General features: G+C 67.5%; 1 protein-coding gene across 1 annotated transcript in view; it reads left to right on the top strand.

Annotated features, from left to right (window-relative positions):
- Positions 1–18,217, top strand: part of BAHCC1 (BAH domain and coiled-coil containing 1) — an 89,087-nt gene that overhangs the window by 34,961 nt on the left and 35,909 nt on the right. The window contains 1 exon segment of the mRNA XM_065563754.1: positions 15,137–15,316. Within this exon segment, the coding sequence (XP_065419826.1) occupies positions 15,137–15,316 (180 nt within the window).

Below are 18,217 nucleotides of genomic sequence, written 5' to 3'. Positions count from 1 at the left end.
AGAGCACTGGCTAGCATCGGACAGGCTGGCGTTACCCAAAGCCTTCCGGCAGGCGGCACAGGAGAGAACACGGGCTGCTCCCTGTCGGCTCCGGGGACCCTGTCCCTGCTCAGAATGTTCTAAACCTGAAATAGACAAATGAATAACTCACCCCCAGCCAGGCTGCTCTCCCGGCTTCCCTGCTGGGGTTTGAGTCACGCTCTGGCATTTCTCTGGGGCAGCGACCCAGCCAGATAGTCCCCGGCAGGGAGGTGTCAGCCGCGCATGGGACTGGGAGCCAGACATTCCCGGGGCCTAATCCTGGCTCTGCCACTGGCTGGTGAGGCCTCCTTGGGCAAGTCCCTTCCCTGCCTTTTGCCTCGGTTTCCCTTTCCTGTTGCAGGGAGTTAGGGATGCCAGCTCCTCTTGGGAGCTGTTTGCGAAAGGCTGCGCTAAGCAGTATCAATAAGAAACTAATCAACTCTTCCACCGCGATGCATGACGGGGGGACGGCCTCCCAAACGCCTGCATTTCTCATGGGCGCCGGCTGGTGCTACAGCCTCTGCCCTGGTGCGAGCTGAGACGCCGGGGCAGCGAAGGAGCTGGTGTGGAGGAGGGGCTGTGGCCTTGCCCGCTGGCCAGGAGGCTAGTGAGGCCTGTGGGTCTGGGCACCCGGCGCCCAGCCAGCTCCCAGCCTGCCCTGCCTGTAGAAGGGAGTGAAACAATGGGGTCTCCCACCTGGGGGGCTGGCCCGCTCTTGTGCTCTGCTGCAGTGACCCTTTCCCTGTCAGCCACCTGAGCAAGGGGGCAGGGGGCTGCTTCCCGGCCGCCCCGCACTGTGAACACCTCCCCTCAGGGTCGCTGGCCTCATGTGGTGTCTGCTCCCCGGGGCGTCTGTTCAGGACACTGCTCTCCGGGAGGGAGGGGCAAAAGCTGCCAAGGGGGGGGGGTCAGCGAGGCTGGAGCTGCCCCCGGTCTGACCTGCACGGGAGGGGGGGGGGGGCATGTGGGACGAAGTGGGGACCTGGGGTGGTTAGTTACGAGTGCAGGGGCGGGCTCTGCCCGGAGAGGAAGGTTATTTCGGAGCTGGGCTCCATGCCCCCGTCCTTTCCTGGCAGCGCTGGTTTGGCTCCTATCGCGCCACTGGAACTTGGAGGCTCTCAGCTACTGGCCAGAAACCTGCTTAGTCGCAAAACAGATGTTGCCTCCATATTTCCTGTGTGGCCCCCGGGGTCTGCGGCCAGGGCGAGGTCTCCCCAGCCAAGGGGTTTGGAGGAGATGCCGAGCCCTGACCCGCAGCCCCAGCCCAGCTGAATGGACGAGTGAAACTTTCCATCCGCCCAGCGCATTTGTGTGAGTGTGAGAATTCGGTGCTCTCAAAAGGGAGGAGATAACTCTATGGAGGATGCAGGAAGGCATGGTACAAACTTCCCCAGGCCACAGCCCTGCCGGTGACCCTCACTCCTGACCCGTAGCCCCCCCACTTTGCCAGCCCTGGGCTCCCCAGCCCTGCCGGTGCCCCTCACTCCCGACCTGGGCTCCCCAGCCCTGCCGGTGCCCCTCACTCCTGACCTGGGCTCCCCAGCCCTGCGGGTGCCCCTTTAGTGCTGTTCCATTTCTCAGGGCCAGGCTCAGCTGTGCTGGTCAGTCGTGTTTACAGTGTTGACTGATGCCCCCCCCCCAGGGGACTGTGCTGAGATCTGCCGGGCTCGCTTCACAAGGGTCTGCCAAGCGAAAAGCCCCCAAACCTCCCGCAAGGCTTCCCAGCCCCCCTGCCCCTCCCCCACATTCTTGGCAGGTGAGAAGAATGAGTCTAAACTTGGTTCCCAAGGTTTTGTTTTAACCCTTTCCTGCACCCAGAGTTTCATGTGTTTCCTCTAAAAAGTTCTGAAGTCAATTTGTGTGCCTGTGTGCGTGTGCGAACGTGTGAGCGTGTGCGTGTGTATGTGCATGTACACGTGTGCGTGTGCGGACGTGTGTGTGTGAGCATGTGCGTGTGTATGTGCATGTGTACGTGTGTGTGTGAGAATGTGTGTATGTGCGTATGTACATGCGTGCATGAGAATGTGTGCGTGTGTGTGTACACGTGCATGTGAGAACTTGTGCGTGTTTACATGTGCGTGTGAGAACGTGTGCATGTGAGAATGTGTGCACAGCCAGCCCAAGACAAGTGTAAACTTACTAACTAACACCACCGTTGCAGCCCAGTCCCCCTGAATTGAGCTGCGTGGAGGTTTCCTCTGCTGGCATGAGGCCGCCATAGAGGAGCGGCTCCTGGTTCCTTTCCCAGCCCTGCCACTGAGGTGACCATGGACAAGTCACTCCCCCGCTCGGTGCCTCAGTTTCCCCTCCCAGCCTTTGTCTGCCTGGTTCGATTGTGCACTCACTGGGGAAGGGGCTCTCTGTGCTTCTGCACTGGGGGGCTGGAGATGGCACTGCAGTAAATCATTATAATGCATCTTGGATCCGGGGCTAGTTCTGGTAGGGGAGGGGGTGGGACCCTGCTTGTGGATAAATTAAACGAGATCAGAGCCCCCCATGCATGTGAGTCAGAAATGCCCCCGAGCTCAGTCCCAGTGTCCTGGGGGGAGTCTCACGGGGAGGACTCAGGGAGGTTTGTGGCCTTGGGCATGAATCTCCGGAGACGCAGGAGGCCGTCGGTGCTGCCTCGTGCCCCAGAAACGGCCCTGCCCAAGTCAGGGCCCGCGAGCAGCAGGCGTGGCTGTGGCCCGCTCTGCTTGTGCTGTGTGTGGGGCCGGGGGGCTGCTCGGTCAGTCCCAGGGGATCTGGGTTTGCCTCATGCTGGTTTGGCTCTGGCTCCAGGTGGTTCTGCTCCAGTTCTGCTGTGGCTCCGGCGTGGCTCGTGCCCAAGCCAAGTGGCCCAGAGCGGCTGGCCAGGCTCGGGCCTGCGTAGCCAGGACCCTAGCAGGCCTTGGGGGAGGCTGGGCAGTGTATGCCGTGCGTGGGGGTGGGGTGGAGAGGGCCCCCCATGAGCTGCAGCCTGGGCTGGGATAAAGGGAACATCCTGCGCAGACAGGAGCCCAGAGAGCTGGATGGGGGAGCTCCCAGTTTGGCTGCAGCCTGGGGACCCTGGTGTGACTCACCAGCGACCCCGAGCCCGGGTGGGGTCCCTGCTGCCCCTCTCGCCCCCCGGCGTCCTGCGCTGCCCGGCTCCCCACTGCACTGGGCCGTTCCCAGGCTGGGCGCGGGGTCGGGCACAGCTTAGCTACTGAGGTTCATGGTGACTGACATCTTAAGGAGATTAGCTCGCGCGAGCAGGGACGCCAGCCCGTGTTAACGAAACCAAGCGTCACCGCCACTCAACGTGTGCCACTCAAACGTGGCCGGGCCCCCGAACAAGGGGGGATTGCTTGGGGCTGCCTTGTCCTTGTGGATCTTGTCCCTCAGCTCAGCGAGACGTGTGGTGCCAGGATGGGGAGGGGGTTTGCTCCGGGCCCCTGAAGCTGGTGGGGCCAACCCTGGCCCCCATCCTGGAAGGGGGCTGCCCCATGGCACAGAGGCCCGGTTCTCCCGGGAGGAGAGCACTTGGGGCTGGCTGTCCTGTTTTACACAGCCTCAGGTGTCGGCTCAGGGAGCTGTTCCAGGGACCTCGGCGGCCAGGCCGCGGTCGGGGAGGAGCCCCGAGACGGGCGAGCGATGGGGGGGCCTGTGCATGGGGGGGAGTGCGATTGACAACACGGAGAGTGGAGGCTGTGACTGAGATGGGGGGGTTTGCCAGTGTCTAGGGTGCTGCAGGATGCTCTAGGCCAGGGGGTCTCAAACCAGGGGTTGGGACCCTCAGGGGGTCGTGAGGGGGGTCGTGAGCTGTCAACCTCCACCCCAAACCCCGCTTTGCCCTGAGACCATCAGCCCCTCTGGGCACTGCTCCCCATGCCACACCCCTGTCCCTGGCACCCAACCCTGGTGGGTCCCATCCTCCCGGGTCTCTCCTCTGGGTTGCTGGTGGTTCCCTCCTACTCTCTGCCCCTCTGAGCGCCCGACCCACCTTCTGCGGCACGGTGGGTTTGGGGTGGGTGACACGGGCGAGGGGCTGGGCTGCTTTGGCTGGTGGCACCTGCCAGTTTGGGGGCAAGGCTGAGTGCTTCTTGCGGCTCTCAGGTGGGGAAGGACTGGCAGGCGAGGGGCCGGGGCAGCCTGGCCCTCCCCCAATGCTTTGGGAGCCCCCCAGAGCAAGCCCTGCTCTCGGAGGCAGGAGGAGAGAGCCCCGCCCGACTGGCCCCCTCGGTCGCTAATGGGAAGCACATGGGGCTGCAGGGCTCTCCGCCGGCCGCCTCGTTCCCAAGCACTTTCCCTGCCTGCCGGGGAGAGGAGCTGCGGGTGGGCTGGGCTCGGCTCGCTGGCTGGTTTGTGGGAAGGGAGGGTCAGGGCCCATGGGGGGTGCCCTGCACTATCTGGCTCCCTGCTTCCAGCTGGGACAGTCACGCGGCAGACAGGGGAACAGCTTGCCCCCTGCAGCCATCACCAGCCCAGCCATGCCCCTCTGCACGGGCCGCTTCCCCATCCATCCGCACAGCCTTCCCGCTACTCACCCTCGCTGCCGGGAGCCAGGCCCAGCCATGGCGGGGCCGGCTGTGGCTGGGTATGGGACGGCAGAGATGTGGGAGGAGAGGGCTGTTGGTGGGTGTCACCCAGGGTCAGAGCATGCGGGCAGCAGCTCCTGGGGGGTACGGAGTGGCCCCCAGACTGGGGGGTGCTGCCCTGCAGCCAGGCCGGGGCCAGGCACTCTCCAAGGGGAGGACAAACCTGGCAGGTTGCTGCTGAGACCGGGCAGCGGGTCCCCCACCCCGCCCAGCGCTGGGAGCAGCCGGCCCCGAGCGGCTCCTGGATAACGCACCTGCAAATGGCCCGGATCTGCCAGGCTCTGGCCACTCACCCGCGTGGCCCTGGCTCGCCCTCGTCTGGGCACGTCGGCCGGCTAAGGACCTGATGGGGTGGGAATGGCGCCATCGGGGCCTGACGGGGGAGCCTGAGACCCATCTGCGGAGACATCCAAGCCTGTGTCCCAACCACTACGCTCCTCAGTCACCACACTGCCTAGGGTGAGGCTGCCGGGCGGATGGGGCCGAACTTCGTGTGATCCGGCCCTGGGTAGGGGTTTCCATCTGCTGGGCTCCCTCGGCCCGTCTGGGCGGCCTACAGGCCTAGCATGGAGAAGGGCCCGAGCTGGGCAGAGCGGGTGCCCCTCACTCGGGTCTCTCTCGCTCTCTGAGCCATGCTCTGGCTGCTTCCAGCCCCTCTCGCCTGTACCGGGACCCCCCCTGGCAACAGCCTGGGAGGGGGGGAACGGGGTTTGGGGAGCAGCCCCTCCCCTGTGGCTCTGCATCTCTGTCCGTGCGTCTCCGCAGCAGGCAGGCTTGGGACACACGGACCAGGGCAGAGCAGCTGGGCTGGCGATCAGCTGACTGGGGTGGGGGCTGTGGATATCACTGGTGTCACAGGGGTGGATAAAAGGGGCTGTTTCGTGTGGGGGGGACGGGGCACTGGGTGCTGCTCAGTCCGACTTGTGGACTCTCTCCAGCCCCTGGGGGAGACTTTCTCCATTGCAGGGGCAGGGAGTGTGTTCAGATCTCTGCTTTGGGGGCAGGCGGGGAGCTGGGGGATCTCGACACGGGGGGAGACTCCGGGGAAGCCTCTCTTGAGTTGTGCTGGATAAAGACCAACTCATGGGAGCCGATGGCTTGTGACCGTGTGTGCAGGGTTGGGAGCTGCTCCATCAGCCGCCCCGAATTCAAAGCCAGCCTCTTCTCTCAAGGGAAAGTGACTCGGTCTAGCCCCCGTTCTCCACATCAAAAAAACAACTAATTCCTGGTGACTTTGGTGCAACAGAGAATCAGGGGGCTGCGGGTCGGGGTTGAGGGGCACCGGCAGAGCTGGAGTGGGGGGAGCCCAGGGCTGGGCTAGCAGGGGGCTGCGGGTCGGGATTGCGGGGCACCGGCAGAGCTGTGGGGAGGGGGGAGCCCAGGGCTGGGCTGGCAGGGGGCTGCGGGTCGGGATTGAGGGGCACCGGCAGAGCTGTGGGGAGGGGGGAGCCCAGGGCTGGGCTGGCAGGGGGCTGCGGGTCGGGATTGCGGGGCACCGGCAGAGCTGGAGTGGGGGGAGCCCAGGGCCGGGCTAGCAGGGGGCTGTGGGTCGGGGTTGAGGGGCACTGGCAGAGCTGGGGGGAGGGGGGAGCCTGGGGCTGGGCTGGCAGGGGGCTGGGGGTCAGGGTTGAGGGGCACCGGCAGAGCTGGGGGGAGCGGGGAGCCCGGGGCTAGCAGGGGTCTGCGGGTCGGGGTTGAGGGGCACTGGCAGAGCTGGGGGGAGGGGGGAGCCCGGGGCTGGGCTAGCAGGGGGCTGCGGGTTGGGGTTGAGGGGCACTGGCAGAGCTGGGGGGAGGGGGGAGCCCGGGGCTGGGCTAGCAGGGGGCTGCGGGTTGGGGTTGAGGGGCACTGGCAGAGCTGTGGGGAGCGGGGAGCCCGGGGCTAGCAGGGGGCTGCGGGTCAGGGTTGAGGGGCACTGACAGAGCTGTGGGAAGGGGGGAGCCCAGGGCCGGGCTAGCAGGGGGCTGCGGGTCGGGGTTGAGGGGCACCGGCAGAGCTGTGGGGAGGGGGGAGCCCGGGGCTGGGCTAGCAGGGGGCTGCGGGTTGGGGTTGAGGGGCACTGGCAGAGCTGTGGGGAGGGGGGAGCCCGGGGCTGGGCTGGCAGGGGGCTGCGGATCAGGATTGAGGGGCACCGGCAGAGTTGGGGGGAGCCCAGGGCTGGGCTAGCAGGGGGCTGCGGGTTGGGGTTGAGGGGCACTGGCAGAGCTGTGGGGAGGGGGGAGCCCGGGGCTGGGCTAGCAGGGGGCTGCGGGTCGGGGTTGAGGGGCACCGGCAGAGCTGTGGGGAGGGGGGAGCCCGGGGCTGGGCTAGCAGGGGGCTGCGGGTTGGGGTTGAGGGGCACTGGCAGAGCTGTGGGGAGGGGGGAGCCCGGGGCTGGGCTAGCAGGGGGCTGTGGGTTGGGGTTGAGGGGCACTGGCAGAGCTGTGGGGAGGGGGGAGCCCGGGGCTGGGCTGGCAGGGGGCTGCGGATCAGGATTGAGGGGCACCGGCAGAGCTGGGGGGAGCCCAGGGCTGGGCTAGCAGGGGGCTGCGGGTCGGGGTTGAGAGGCACTGGCAGAGCTGTGGGGATGGGGGAGCCCAGGGCTGGGCTAGCAGGGGGCTGCGGGTCAGGGTTGAGGGGCACTGGCAGAGCTGTGGGGAGCCCAGGGCTGGGCTGGGCTGGCAGGGGGCTGCGGGTCAGGGTTGAGGGGCACTGGCAGAGCTGGGGGGAGGGGGGAGCCCGGGGCTGGGCTAGCAGGGGGCTGCGGGTCAGGGTTGAGGGGCACTGGCAGAGCTGTGGGGAGCCCAGGGCTGGGCTGGGCTGGCAGGGGGCTGCGGGTCAGGGTTGAGGGGCACTGGCAGAGCTGGGGGGAGGGGGGAGCCCAGGGCTGGGCTAGCAGGGGGCTGGGGGTCGGGGTTGTGGGGCACTGGCAGAGCTGTGGGGAGGGGGGAGCCCGGGGCTGGGCTAGCAGGGGGCTGCGGGTCGGGGTTGAGGGGCACTGGCAGAGCTGTGGGGAGGGGGGAGCCCGGGGCTGGGCTAGCAGGGGGCTGCGGGTCGGGAGTGAGGGGCACTGGCAGAGCTGTGGGGAGGGGGGAGCCCGGGGCTGGGCTAGCAGGGGGCTGCGGGTCGGGAGTGAGGGGCACTGGCAGAGCTGTGGGGAGGGGGGAGCCCGGGGCTGGGCTAGCAGGGGGCTGCGGGTCGGGGTTGAGGGGCACTGGCAGAGCTGTGGGGAGGGGGGAGCCCGGGGCTGGGCTAGCAGGGGGCTGCGGGTCGGGGTTGAGGGGCACCGGCAGAGCTGGGGAGGTCGCAGGGGAGATGCTTTGTCTCTGGCGAGTGTTCTTTCCATGAGCGCACGGGTCCCCCCGCCTGTCAGCCCCTTGCTCCCCCCGGGGCAGGTCCGGCGCTTGCGGGCGGCCCCTAGACATGCTGGTGGTGGGAGGACTCAGTGGCCAGCCCGTTGCAGTCAGTAGCCACGCGGGGGTGTGGCCGTGCCCCTGCCCTGCAGGAGCCCCCGAGGGCCAGCATAGCTGCACTGTGGATCCAGCAGCCAGTGAGAACCAGCTGCAGATGCGGTGGGAGAGCTGGAGCCAGGCCCCGGCCGTGGGAAGGACACACCCTCCCGCTGTTCTGGGGCTTTCCTCTAAGGATCCAGGAGTCCTGGGGAGGATACCCCAGCCAGCTGCAATCCGGTGCTGGGATGGGAACTCATCAGCCAGCAACGTACGGGGGGCAGGGGGCTGTGACAGCCCCACGCCAGCCCCTGCCCGGCTGATGCGCTGTGCCCGGCTGGCGAGATGGGAGCAGCACCCCCCCCCTCCCCAGCCCTGCTCCGTTCTCCTGGGGCTCTGAGTGTGGACAGGAAATTTAAGGTGGATTTTTTTACCATTACCTTTGAACTGGGAAAGGGAAAAGTGTTTAAGGTGGAAATGTTTGTTTCCTGCTGCTCTGTGGGGTTTGACCTTCCCAGGGTTGGATTGTACATTGATGTCGGTCCGTCCATTACCACACTCTGTCTGTCTGTCCTGAGCTCTCACTGCACAGGGCTCTCCCCGCCCGGGGCCACGCCTGGGGCCCTTTCTCCCCACCCGGGGCCACGCCTGGGGCCCTTTCTCCCCACCCGGGGCCACGCCTGGGGCCCTCTCTCCCCACCCGGGGCCACGCCTGGGGCCCTCTCTCCCCACCCGGGGCCACGCCTGGGGCCCTCTCTCCCCACCCGGGGCCACGCCTGGGGCCCTCTCTCCCCACCCGGGGCCGTGCGTTGGACTCTCTCTCCCCGCCCGGGGCCGTGCGTTGGACTCTCTCTCCCCTCCCGGGGCCGCGCCTGGGGCTCTCTCTCCCCGCCCGGGGCCGCGCGTTGGACTCTCTCTCCCCTCCCGGGGCCGCGCGTTGGACTCTCTCTCCCCTCCCGGGGCCGCGCCTGGGGCTCTCTCTCCCCGCCCGGGGCCGCGCCTGGGGCTCTCTCTCCCCGCCCGGGGCCGCGCCTGGGGCTCTCTCTCCCCGCCCGGGGCCGCGCCTGGGGCTCTCTCTCCCCGCCCGGGGCCGCGCCTGGGGCTCTCTCTCCCCGCCCGGGGCCGCGCCTGGGGCTCTCTCTCCCCGCCCGGGGCCGCGCCTGGGGCTCTCTCTCCCCGCCCGGGGCCGCGCCTGGGGCTCTCTCTCCCCGCCCGGGGCCGCGCGTTGGGCTCTCTCTCCCCGCCCGGGGCCGCGCGTTGGGCTCTCTCTCCCCGCCCGGGGCCGTGCGTTGGGCTCTCTCTCCCCGCCCGGGGCCGTGCGTTGGGCTCTCTCTCCCCGCCCGGGGCCGTGCGTTGGACTCTCTCTCCCCGCCCGGGGCCGTGCGTTGGACTCTCTCTCCCCGCCCGGGGCCGTGCGTTGGACTCTCTCTCCCCGCCCGGGGCCGTGCGTTGGACTCTCTCTCCCCTCCCGGGGCCGCGCCTGGGGCTCTCTCTCCCCGCCTGGGGCCGCGCCTGGGCCTCTCTCTCCCCGCCCGGGGCCGCGCCTGGGCCTCTCTCTCCCCGCCCGGGGCCGCGCCTGGGGCTCTCTCTCCCCGCCCGGGGCCGCGCCTGGGGCTCTCTCTCCCCGCCCGGGGCCGCGCCTGGGGCTCTCTCTCCCCGCCCGGGGCCGCGCCTGGGGCTCTCTCTCCCCGCCCGGGGCCGCGCCTGGGGCTCTCTCTCCCCGCCCGGGGCCGCGCCTGGGGCTCTCTCTCCCCGCCCGGGGCCGTGCGTTGGGCTCTCTCTCCCCGCCCGGGGCCGCGCCTGGGGCTCTCTCTCCCCGCCCGGGGCCGCGCCTGGGGCTCTCTCTCCCTGCCCGGAGCCGTGCGTTGGGCTCTCTCCCCGCCCGGGGCCGCGCGTTGGGCTCTCTCTCCCTGCCCGGAGCCGTGCGTTGGGCTCTCTCTCCCCGCCCGGGGCCGTGCGTTGGGCTCTCTCTCCCTGCCCGGGGCCACGCGTTGGGCTCTCTCTCCCCTCCCGGGGCCGCGCCTGGGGCTCTCTCTCCCCGCCCGGGGCCGCGCGTTGGACTCTCTCTCCCCGCCCGGGGCCGCGCCTGGGGCTCTCTCTCTCCGCCCGGGGCCGCGCCTGGGGCTCTCTCTCCCCGCCCGGGGCCGCGCCTGGGGCTCTCTCTCCCCGCCCGGGGCCGCGCCTGGGGCTCTCTCTCCCTGCCCGGGGCCACGCCTGGGGCTCTCTCTCCCTGCCCGGGGCCGCGCCTGGGGCTCTCTCTGACGGTTCCGGTTTCTTTGATGGGTTGATATTTTTGCTCTGCAGAGCGGGGCCGGGGACTGGGGATGAGGGAAACGTGCGTCTCCTCTGCACTTGGCAGTGCTGTGGGAGCAGAGAGCTCTGGCGGGGAGGGCGGGAGCGGGGGGATTGCTTGGGAGTGTGTGAAAGGAGGGGGGTGGGAACCTGGCGCAGGCCTGGCCGCAGGGCTCGGCAGCCAGACCCGGAGCCTGGGGAGCAGAGCTGGTGCCAGCAGCCTGTGAGTCAGCTGGTCGGAAATGTGGGGGGGAGTGTGAGAGCGGCCGGGGGGGCCCTGTTCTCAGGGAGCCCCGAGCCAGGCAGCGCAGAGCCTGGGTTGCTTTGCCGCCTGCTTCCCAGCCTCCAGAACAGGCTGGGCCTGGAACCTCGCCCTGCCGTGCCGGCCCCGATGCTCCCTGGGGGGAGGTGGGTAAATGCCCCCCCCACAGCCCCACTGAGGAGCTAGACTGGGGGGAAAGTTAGGCTCTGAACCTGGCTCAGCCAGGCAGATTGCTCTGTTAGAGAGCCCTTGTTCGCCCCGAGGGCGCGGCTCAGGGCATGGCGCGTCCCGGGGCGCTGGGATGGGGCCGTTTGGCCATGAGCCTTGGCCAGCGCTTGATGCGTTGGCCCCTGTCCCGGAGTCCCCGGGCGATGCTCTGGAACTGCTCCCCACGAAGCCAGGCAGGGCTTTGGGGAGCCTCCTCTCTCAGAGCAGACCGTCTTCAGGGCAAGAAGCTCCCACGGCTTCACCTTCCTGGGTCTGGCCTCGGAGCATTCAGCATCCTCTGCCCCTCCGTGCGCTTCCCACAGCGAGTCCGCCCCGGCGGGGTCCTGGGGAAGCCAGAGGGTCCTGCACCCCCACTTCGCAGTCAGACGTGACTCTCAGCCAGCCAGTAAACCAGAGGTTTATTAGACAGCAGGAGCATGGTCTAAAACAGAGCTTGTAGGTACAGGAAACAGGACCCCTAAGTCAGGTCCATCTTGGGGAGGCAGGAAGACCAGAGCCATGTCTGGGCCCTTCCTCCATTTTCCCAGCCAGCTCCAAACTGAAACTCCCTCCAGCCGTCTCACTCAGCCTCCCCCCCCCCCCCCCCCCCGGCTCCTCCCCCAGCCTTTGTCCAGTTTCCTGGCCAGAGGTGTCACCCGGCCCCAGCCCCCTCCTGGTTCTCATGTTACCTGCTCAGGTATCCTCTCTCAAGGAAAGTCTCCCATCCCCAATACAGACTGTCCCAGCCAAACTCCCCTGCAACCTTCCCAGGTCAACACTCCCCACTCCCTGCTGCATCACAGGCCCCCACCCAGGAGTCAAAGAAAACATTAAGAACATTCCCACTTTGTCACAACCCTCTCTGCTCCTGCCCTGGGACGCCACACCCGCCCCCCCCCCCCGGGATGCCACACCCCCCTGTCACCTTTCACCCCCCTCTCACCCCGTCCCGGGGGCGCCACACCTCCCCTCATCCCGCCGGGATGCCACAGACCCTCTAATTTCCCCCCCTGGGATGCCACACCCCCTCTCATTTCCCCCCCTGGGATGCCACACACCCCCTCACCCCCCCCAGGATGCCACACCCACCTCTCCTCCCGCCCCCGGCTCTGCTCCCGCCCCAGGACACCCACATCCCTCCTCTCCTCCTGCCTGGGACATCATACCCCCTTCATCCCCCTCTCTGGGACACTGCACCCCCACTCTGCCCACCCCAAGATGCTGCACCCCTCTCTCATCCCCCCTGAGATGCTGCTCTTCCACCCCAGGACACTGTGGCCCCCCTGGTGTGAGCTCCGTGGGGGGCATGGTGAGTGGGGTACATGGCAGGGTGGGGTGGCAGTGCACGCCTGGCACCTGCTCTGGAGAGGGGGCACATCTGACTCTGGGGGGCCCGGCTGGCACCTCTCCCCTGAGCGCAGAGCACTTCCCCTCCCCTCTTGGTGACTCAGTGATTCCTGGGTTTGGAATCCAGCCCCTCGCTGCCTCTCCCGAGCTGTCTGCTTGCCCGGGCCCTATCATGCGGCCTGGCTCCTGGCTGGAGCCGCGTTTGCATGGAAACACTTTGCCTCATCGCATCTGATTTAAATCAAGCTGAGAGTGCGTCTAACCAGGCTGGGCTTTCCCGGGCATGGGGGCTCACGGGGGCTCACCTAGCACTCGGGGAGGGATGGGGCAGACATTGGGGATGAGCACCGGCGGGCAGCGTGTGTTCAGGGGCGGTTTGCCAGGGCTCAGTGAGTGCTGGGGGGGTGGCTGTTGCGGGGAGGGCTGGTGGGCCAAGGATGGGAGACTGGCCATTAGAACTGGCCATTAGAACGTCCGTCTTGAACCATGAAGAGCCGGGGGGGCTTTGCTGGGGCTAGGCCAGGGGGGCAGGAGAGATGTTTGCAGAACAAGAGCATGTTGGAACTGGGGAGTGGTGGGGAGTGAAAGGGAAGGTGAGGCAGAGACCCAGGGCTGCGAGCATCAGCCGAGCTCCATCTCTTCATTAGCTGAGATCTCCTCTCCCATGGTCTGTCTCCCCCACTTCCACTTCCCGGCTTCCAGCCCGCCCAGCCTAGCCCCTCGGCCTCCCCCTCCCACGGTGAGCTGGCATGGGGTGCCCTTGGCCCGCAACGCTCCTCTCCCTTCGCTGGTACTGAGCGTGGGGCTGGGCCGGGGAACGGGGGAGCGAACGCCAGCATCTCCGGCCCCCAATGGAGCAGGAAAAGTCATTGTCTGGCTCTGTGACGGCCGGGGGACGGGAAATGGTTTGGCGGGCGCAGCGGGGTCCCAGCTGGAGCCAGGGGGCTGCCTGCCACTCCGGGGCGGTTCGGGTGAAAATCAGGAGCCAGTGACACTTAATTCTAAAAGGCCGAGGGTTTGGAAACATCCCACCCCTGCCGGCTGCTTCCCCGGCCCAGCCAACCCCTGTGTGAACCCACGGCCTCTGAGCAGGAGCCCTGGCTAACAGCACTGGGGTCTGTGGGTCAGGACTGCGGGGTATTGGTGTAGCTGGATGTGGGGGAGGGGAGGAGGGAGATTTCCAGGGGCGGTGGGGAATCCCGAGGGGAGCAGCGGGGCTTCGGGAGGGAGGATCTCAGGAGGTTATTTCCCGCTGGTTTTGCTCTGTTCTAGGCCTAGCTGCGGGTGCCCCAAGAGCTGCCCAAATGCTCCAAGTTGGCGCGTGGGCTGGGGGGGATGGAGAGCAGGGAGCTGAGCCCGGCCCTGCCAGCTGGGGACAGAGGGATGAGCTGGGGGTGGCCATAGGGGGCAGCTGCCTGGTGAGGTCCCCGGGGCTGGTGAGTGCCAAGGGCTCGGGGGCGCCAGCCCCTTCTGCGCTCACATGGATGGCCCCTGCCAGGCGGGGGGGCGGGGGTGACTCCCAGGGTTCACGGCAGGTTTGGCCCCCAGAGCTGGGCTGGCTGCAGGCACAGGGAAGCCTGTCTTTGCCATCCCATCCCTGCCTCATTGCAGCTGTGGGCGGGCGCTCCTTGGCAACGCGGGTCGAGTCCCCCATCGTCCATGGGGGCCAAACTCTGCTCTGGGGGGGGGGCAGGGGCTGTGAGGTGGGGGGGTGGGCCCTGCCTTGAGGCCATCGCCTGCCCCACGGTTGCCACTGCAGGCTCTGGGGTCCTGGGCTCCCAGCTCCTTAGCTTGGGGTCTGGCCTCCCCTCGTTCCCAGGCCCCCCTGCTCCGCTGGGAATCCCCCATCACTGTGTGTGGGAGGGCCCAGGCTCCCTGTTCTCAGAGCCGCAGCCTGGAAAATCCTTCTCCTCCTTGGCGCCGGGCCCTGGCGTCCCGGCCCCGCTGGCTGCTGGGCTCCCCCGGAGATACGCACTGAGCAGCGGTCCGGGCGCCCGCCCCCGGCCCAGCTGCTGGGCGCGGCCTCGGCCCGCCTGCTCTGCAGTGCCCAGCCCCAGCCCCTGGCTCTGCGAGCAGGAAGGCCGGGGCGAGTGTAACCACATCCCGACACTCATCCCCGAGGCATCCTGGGGATTAGCTCGGGAGCGTGGGCCGGCTTAGAGAGCAGAGCTCACTTCCTCCCCGTGTGGGCGTCCAGCCAGGCTCCGCCGGCCCCGCTCAGCTTCCCATCAGGGAATGACCCGCTCCTCGGCCGCGCCCCCGGCTGCGAACACATGTGCTGGGGCAGGGAGAGGACCGGGGCCAGCCCGCCCGGCCCTTGGCTACCGGCTGCGATGTTTCCAACATGATCTCACAGGCCGGTCTCCCATGCTCGCCTCCTCCCCCCAGCCCGCACCTCCCCAGCCGCTTCCCAGCACAGCCGCTCTCCTGCCCAGCCGGGTGCCTGCAGGCCGGTCGGGGTGAGCACCTGGCATGGGGCGAGTGGTCTCTGCTGAGGCGTTGGGGCTGCCAGACCCCGGCCAGGCCCTGAGGCATGGGGGCTGTGTGTGCTACAGGCGACAACTGCCTGCTGTAGGGTGGGTGCGGTGGGCTTGGAGGGGCGCTGCGCCTGCTCCCTGCCCCACCCCAACGGCACCTGGTGTCTCATGGGCTGGGGGCCAGTGGGGCTGGACACCTGCTCTGCCCTGGGGCGCTGCCCGCTCCCAATCCAGAGCCGGATGCAGGAGGGTCTGAGCGGCCTTGACGGGGCTGTGCTCGTGTGCACGGGCTGCCCCATGGCCCACGCATGCTCGCGCCCCGGCTGACGCGCTCGCTAGCCTGCACCTACGCAGCCTCTCCGCCTTCGGCGCTGGGCCCAGCCCATGGAGGTGCCGGCGCTGGGCTGCTCCCTGTGGACACTCATTTCGTGTGGGAGCGTGAACAGGGCTCGGAGCACGTGGGTGCCCGGGTGCTGCTGTGTGGGTGCCCATGCGGGTGGCCCTGGCTCCGGTGGAACTGATGGTCCTTTGTTGTGTTCACAGCAGGGAGTGGATTGATGGGGAACACGCCCGCCTCGTCCTTCATGGGCAGCTTCCTCGCCAGCAGCCTGGGCTCGGCCGCCCCCACGCACCCCACGGGCCCCGCCTCGTCCCCCTCGGAGCCGGCCTACCGGGGCCCGCACTCCGGCACCTCCCAGATCTGGTTCTCGCACTCCCATGAAGGTAAGGGCTCGGGGCCCGGAGCGCCGCGGGGGAACCGGGGAGGGAGCGGGGCAGGGGAGACAGTGGGGACACAAGGAGCCCCATAGCCGCCCAGCCTTGACTCATTGCTCATCCTGGCAGTGAACCAATGGCAGCGAGCTATCTGCCTGCCCCCGGGCCACGTGTCCCCGAATGCGCCGGGCACGTCCCGTTGCCCAGGACCACGTGTCCCCGAATGCGCCGGGCGCGTCCCGCTGCCCAGGGCCACGTGTCTCCGGATGCGCCGGGTGTGTCCTGCTGCCCAGGACCACGTGTCCCCGAATGCGCCGGGCGCGTCCCGCTGCCCAGGGCCACGTGTCCCCCGATGCGCCGGGTGCCTCCCGCTGCCCAAGGCCCGTGTCCCCGGATGTGCCGGGCGCGTCCCGCTGGCCAGGGCCACGTGTCCCCCGATGCGCCGGGTGCCTCCCGCTGCCCAGGGCCCGTGTCCCCGGATGTGCCGGGCACGTCCTGCTACCCAGGGCCACGTGTCCCCACATGTACACACTCAGACGTCTCTAAGGCCTTTGATTTGGTACCACACGACATTTTGATTAAAACACTAGAACGAGATAAAATTACCCTGGCGCACATGAAATGGATTAAAAACTGGCTAACTGGTAGATCTCAAAATGTACCTGGAAGCGGGGAATCGCCATGGAGTGGGCGTGTTACCAGTGGGTCCCACAGGGATCGGTTCTTGGCCCTTCACTAGTTAACCTCTTTATCAATGACCTGGAAGAAAACATAAACTCAATCCCTGATGAATTTACCGATGACACAAACATGGGGGAGTGGGAAGTAAAGCAGAGGCCAGGTCATTGAGACAGTAACCTGGGCACAAGCAAACAATGGGTGTTTTAGTAAGGAGACTTGTAACTGTACACATCCGGGAACAGAGCACTGGCCATGCTGCCAGGCTGGGGGGCTCTGCCCGGGGGAGCAGCGACTGTAAAAGATTTGGGGAGGTGGGGGGGGGGAATCAGCCAGACGTGAGCTCCTGGTGCGACACTGGCCAAAAGCGCTGATGAGCTCGTGGGCTGCACAAGTGGGAATCTGGAGGAGGCGCAGAGAGGTTATGTCACCGTGTACTGGGCACTGGTCCGACCCCTGCTGGGATCCTGTGTCCAGTTCTGGTGCCACAATTCAAGAGGGATGCGGATGAATCGGAGACGGGGCAGAGAAGAGCCACGAGAATGATCAGAGGGTTAGAAAACCTGCCTTGTAGTGACGGACTCCAGGAGCTCGGTCGATTTAGCGTAACAAAGAGACGGTTCGGGGGGGACTGGATCCCAGTCTGGAAGTACCGACCTGGGGAGCTTGGATAACGGGCTCTTCAGTCTAGCAGGGGAAGGTCTCACACCATCCAGCGGCTGGACGCTGAAGCTGGACCCAGTCAGCCTGGGAATAAGGTGGACGTTTTTAACGGTGAGAGTAACTAAGCACAGGAACGGTTCCCCAAGGGGCCTGGTGGATTCACCCTCACAGGCAATGTTGCAATGAAGGCTGGATGTTTGCTGAAATCTCTGCCCGAGGGATTGTGTGGGCCCAGTCTCTGAGTCTGGCCTGCGTTATCCAGGAAGTCAGACGAGATGATCACATCGGTCCCGTCTGGCCTTGGAATCTATAAATCTGTGTGCCGGCTGCTCCCCCGGCTGCGGGTCCCCAGATGTGCCGGCTGCCCCCTACGGCTGCACATCCCCAGATGTGCCGGCTGCCCCCGCCCTGACTGTGCATCCCCAGATGTGCCAGCTGCCCCACTGGCTGCACGTCCCCAGATGTGCCGGCTGCCCGCCCCGACTGCACGTCCCCAGATGTGCCGGCTGCCCCCCTGGCTGTGCGTCCCCAGATGTGCCAGGTATGTGTCTCTGCCCGGCTGGCTGTTTGGCCCCGCCCCTCAGTTGGGTTAGCTGTGCCTTAGGAGAAGGGCGAGGGTGACTTTACTGGCCCCAGCCGGGTGCTTTCGGTAACCCCCCCTCTGGTTCCCATCCCAGGGGATGAGTGCGTCTGGAGGGTGGGGTGGCGCCGAAGGAGTTAAGGCTTTGCAGGCCTGGCTCTCGGCACGGCTGGCATGCGGAGAGGTAATTGCAGTTGGCAGCGTGAGTGAGCAGCGGGCTCTGTGCCGCTGGCACCTGGCTGCCCTGTAACGCGACGGTTCCTGCAAATCAAGTGTTTGGAGAGGCGATGAGGCAGGCGGGACGGGGCGGGGCGGGGGGGGGGGTGTTCCCTGCAGCCCTCTCGCCCTCCTGGGGCCTGTGTGTCTCTGGCTGGGGGGTTGGCGTGACGGGGCTTGGAGGGGCACGACGCTCAGGGACCTGACTGCTCAGGACTGAAAAGAGAGAGCTAGGCCGGCGTGGGCAGGGGAGTCCAGTACAGCTGTGCCAGGCCATACCTTGACCCCCCCCCCCCAACGACAGTACCTGGCAGTGCCAGCTCCCACCATGGCTTGTGTGATGTGCACAAACAGGGACTGGGCTTGAGGCCAGTCAGACTCATGCCACTTGTGACCATTGGGATGTGGAACCTGCTTTGCCAGCTCGCTGGGCCGGGCACCCTCCGGGCAGCCCCTCTCTGTGCTGTGCAGGGCCTGGCGCTTCCCAGGCCGTGTGAGCTGGGCCTGGGCAAACGGGAGCTTTGGCCAGCAGCTCACTAGGTCGCAGAGCAGCTCGGGAGGGGGGTCTGTAGCAGGCTGGGGTGGGGGGCCAGGTGCCAGGAAGCAGCGCTGGGAGCAGCCGGCATAACCGACGCCAGGCCCTGAGCTGCAGGTGCCTGCGGCGCTGGCTGCCACGGGGCCCGATCTCCGCGATAAGCAGCAGGGGCTCCAGGGGAAGGGAGAGGGGCCTTTGGGTGGGTGGAGGAGTGAATGCGCCCCCCCCTTCCAGAAGC

This window comes from Chrysemys picta, chromosome 12 (genome assembly GCF_011386835.1).
Source record: "Chrysemys picta bellii isolate R12L10 chromosome 12, ASM1138683v2, whole genome shotgun sequence".
Classification (NCBI taxonomy): domain Eukaryota; kingdom Metazoa; phylum Chordata; order Testudines; family Emydidae; genus Chrysemys; species Chrysemys picta.
The sequence above is the reverse complement of the archived record's forward strand: the minus strand, read 5'-3'. Positions and strand labels throughout refer to the sequence as shown.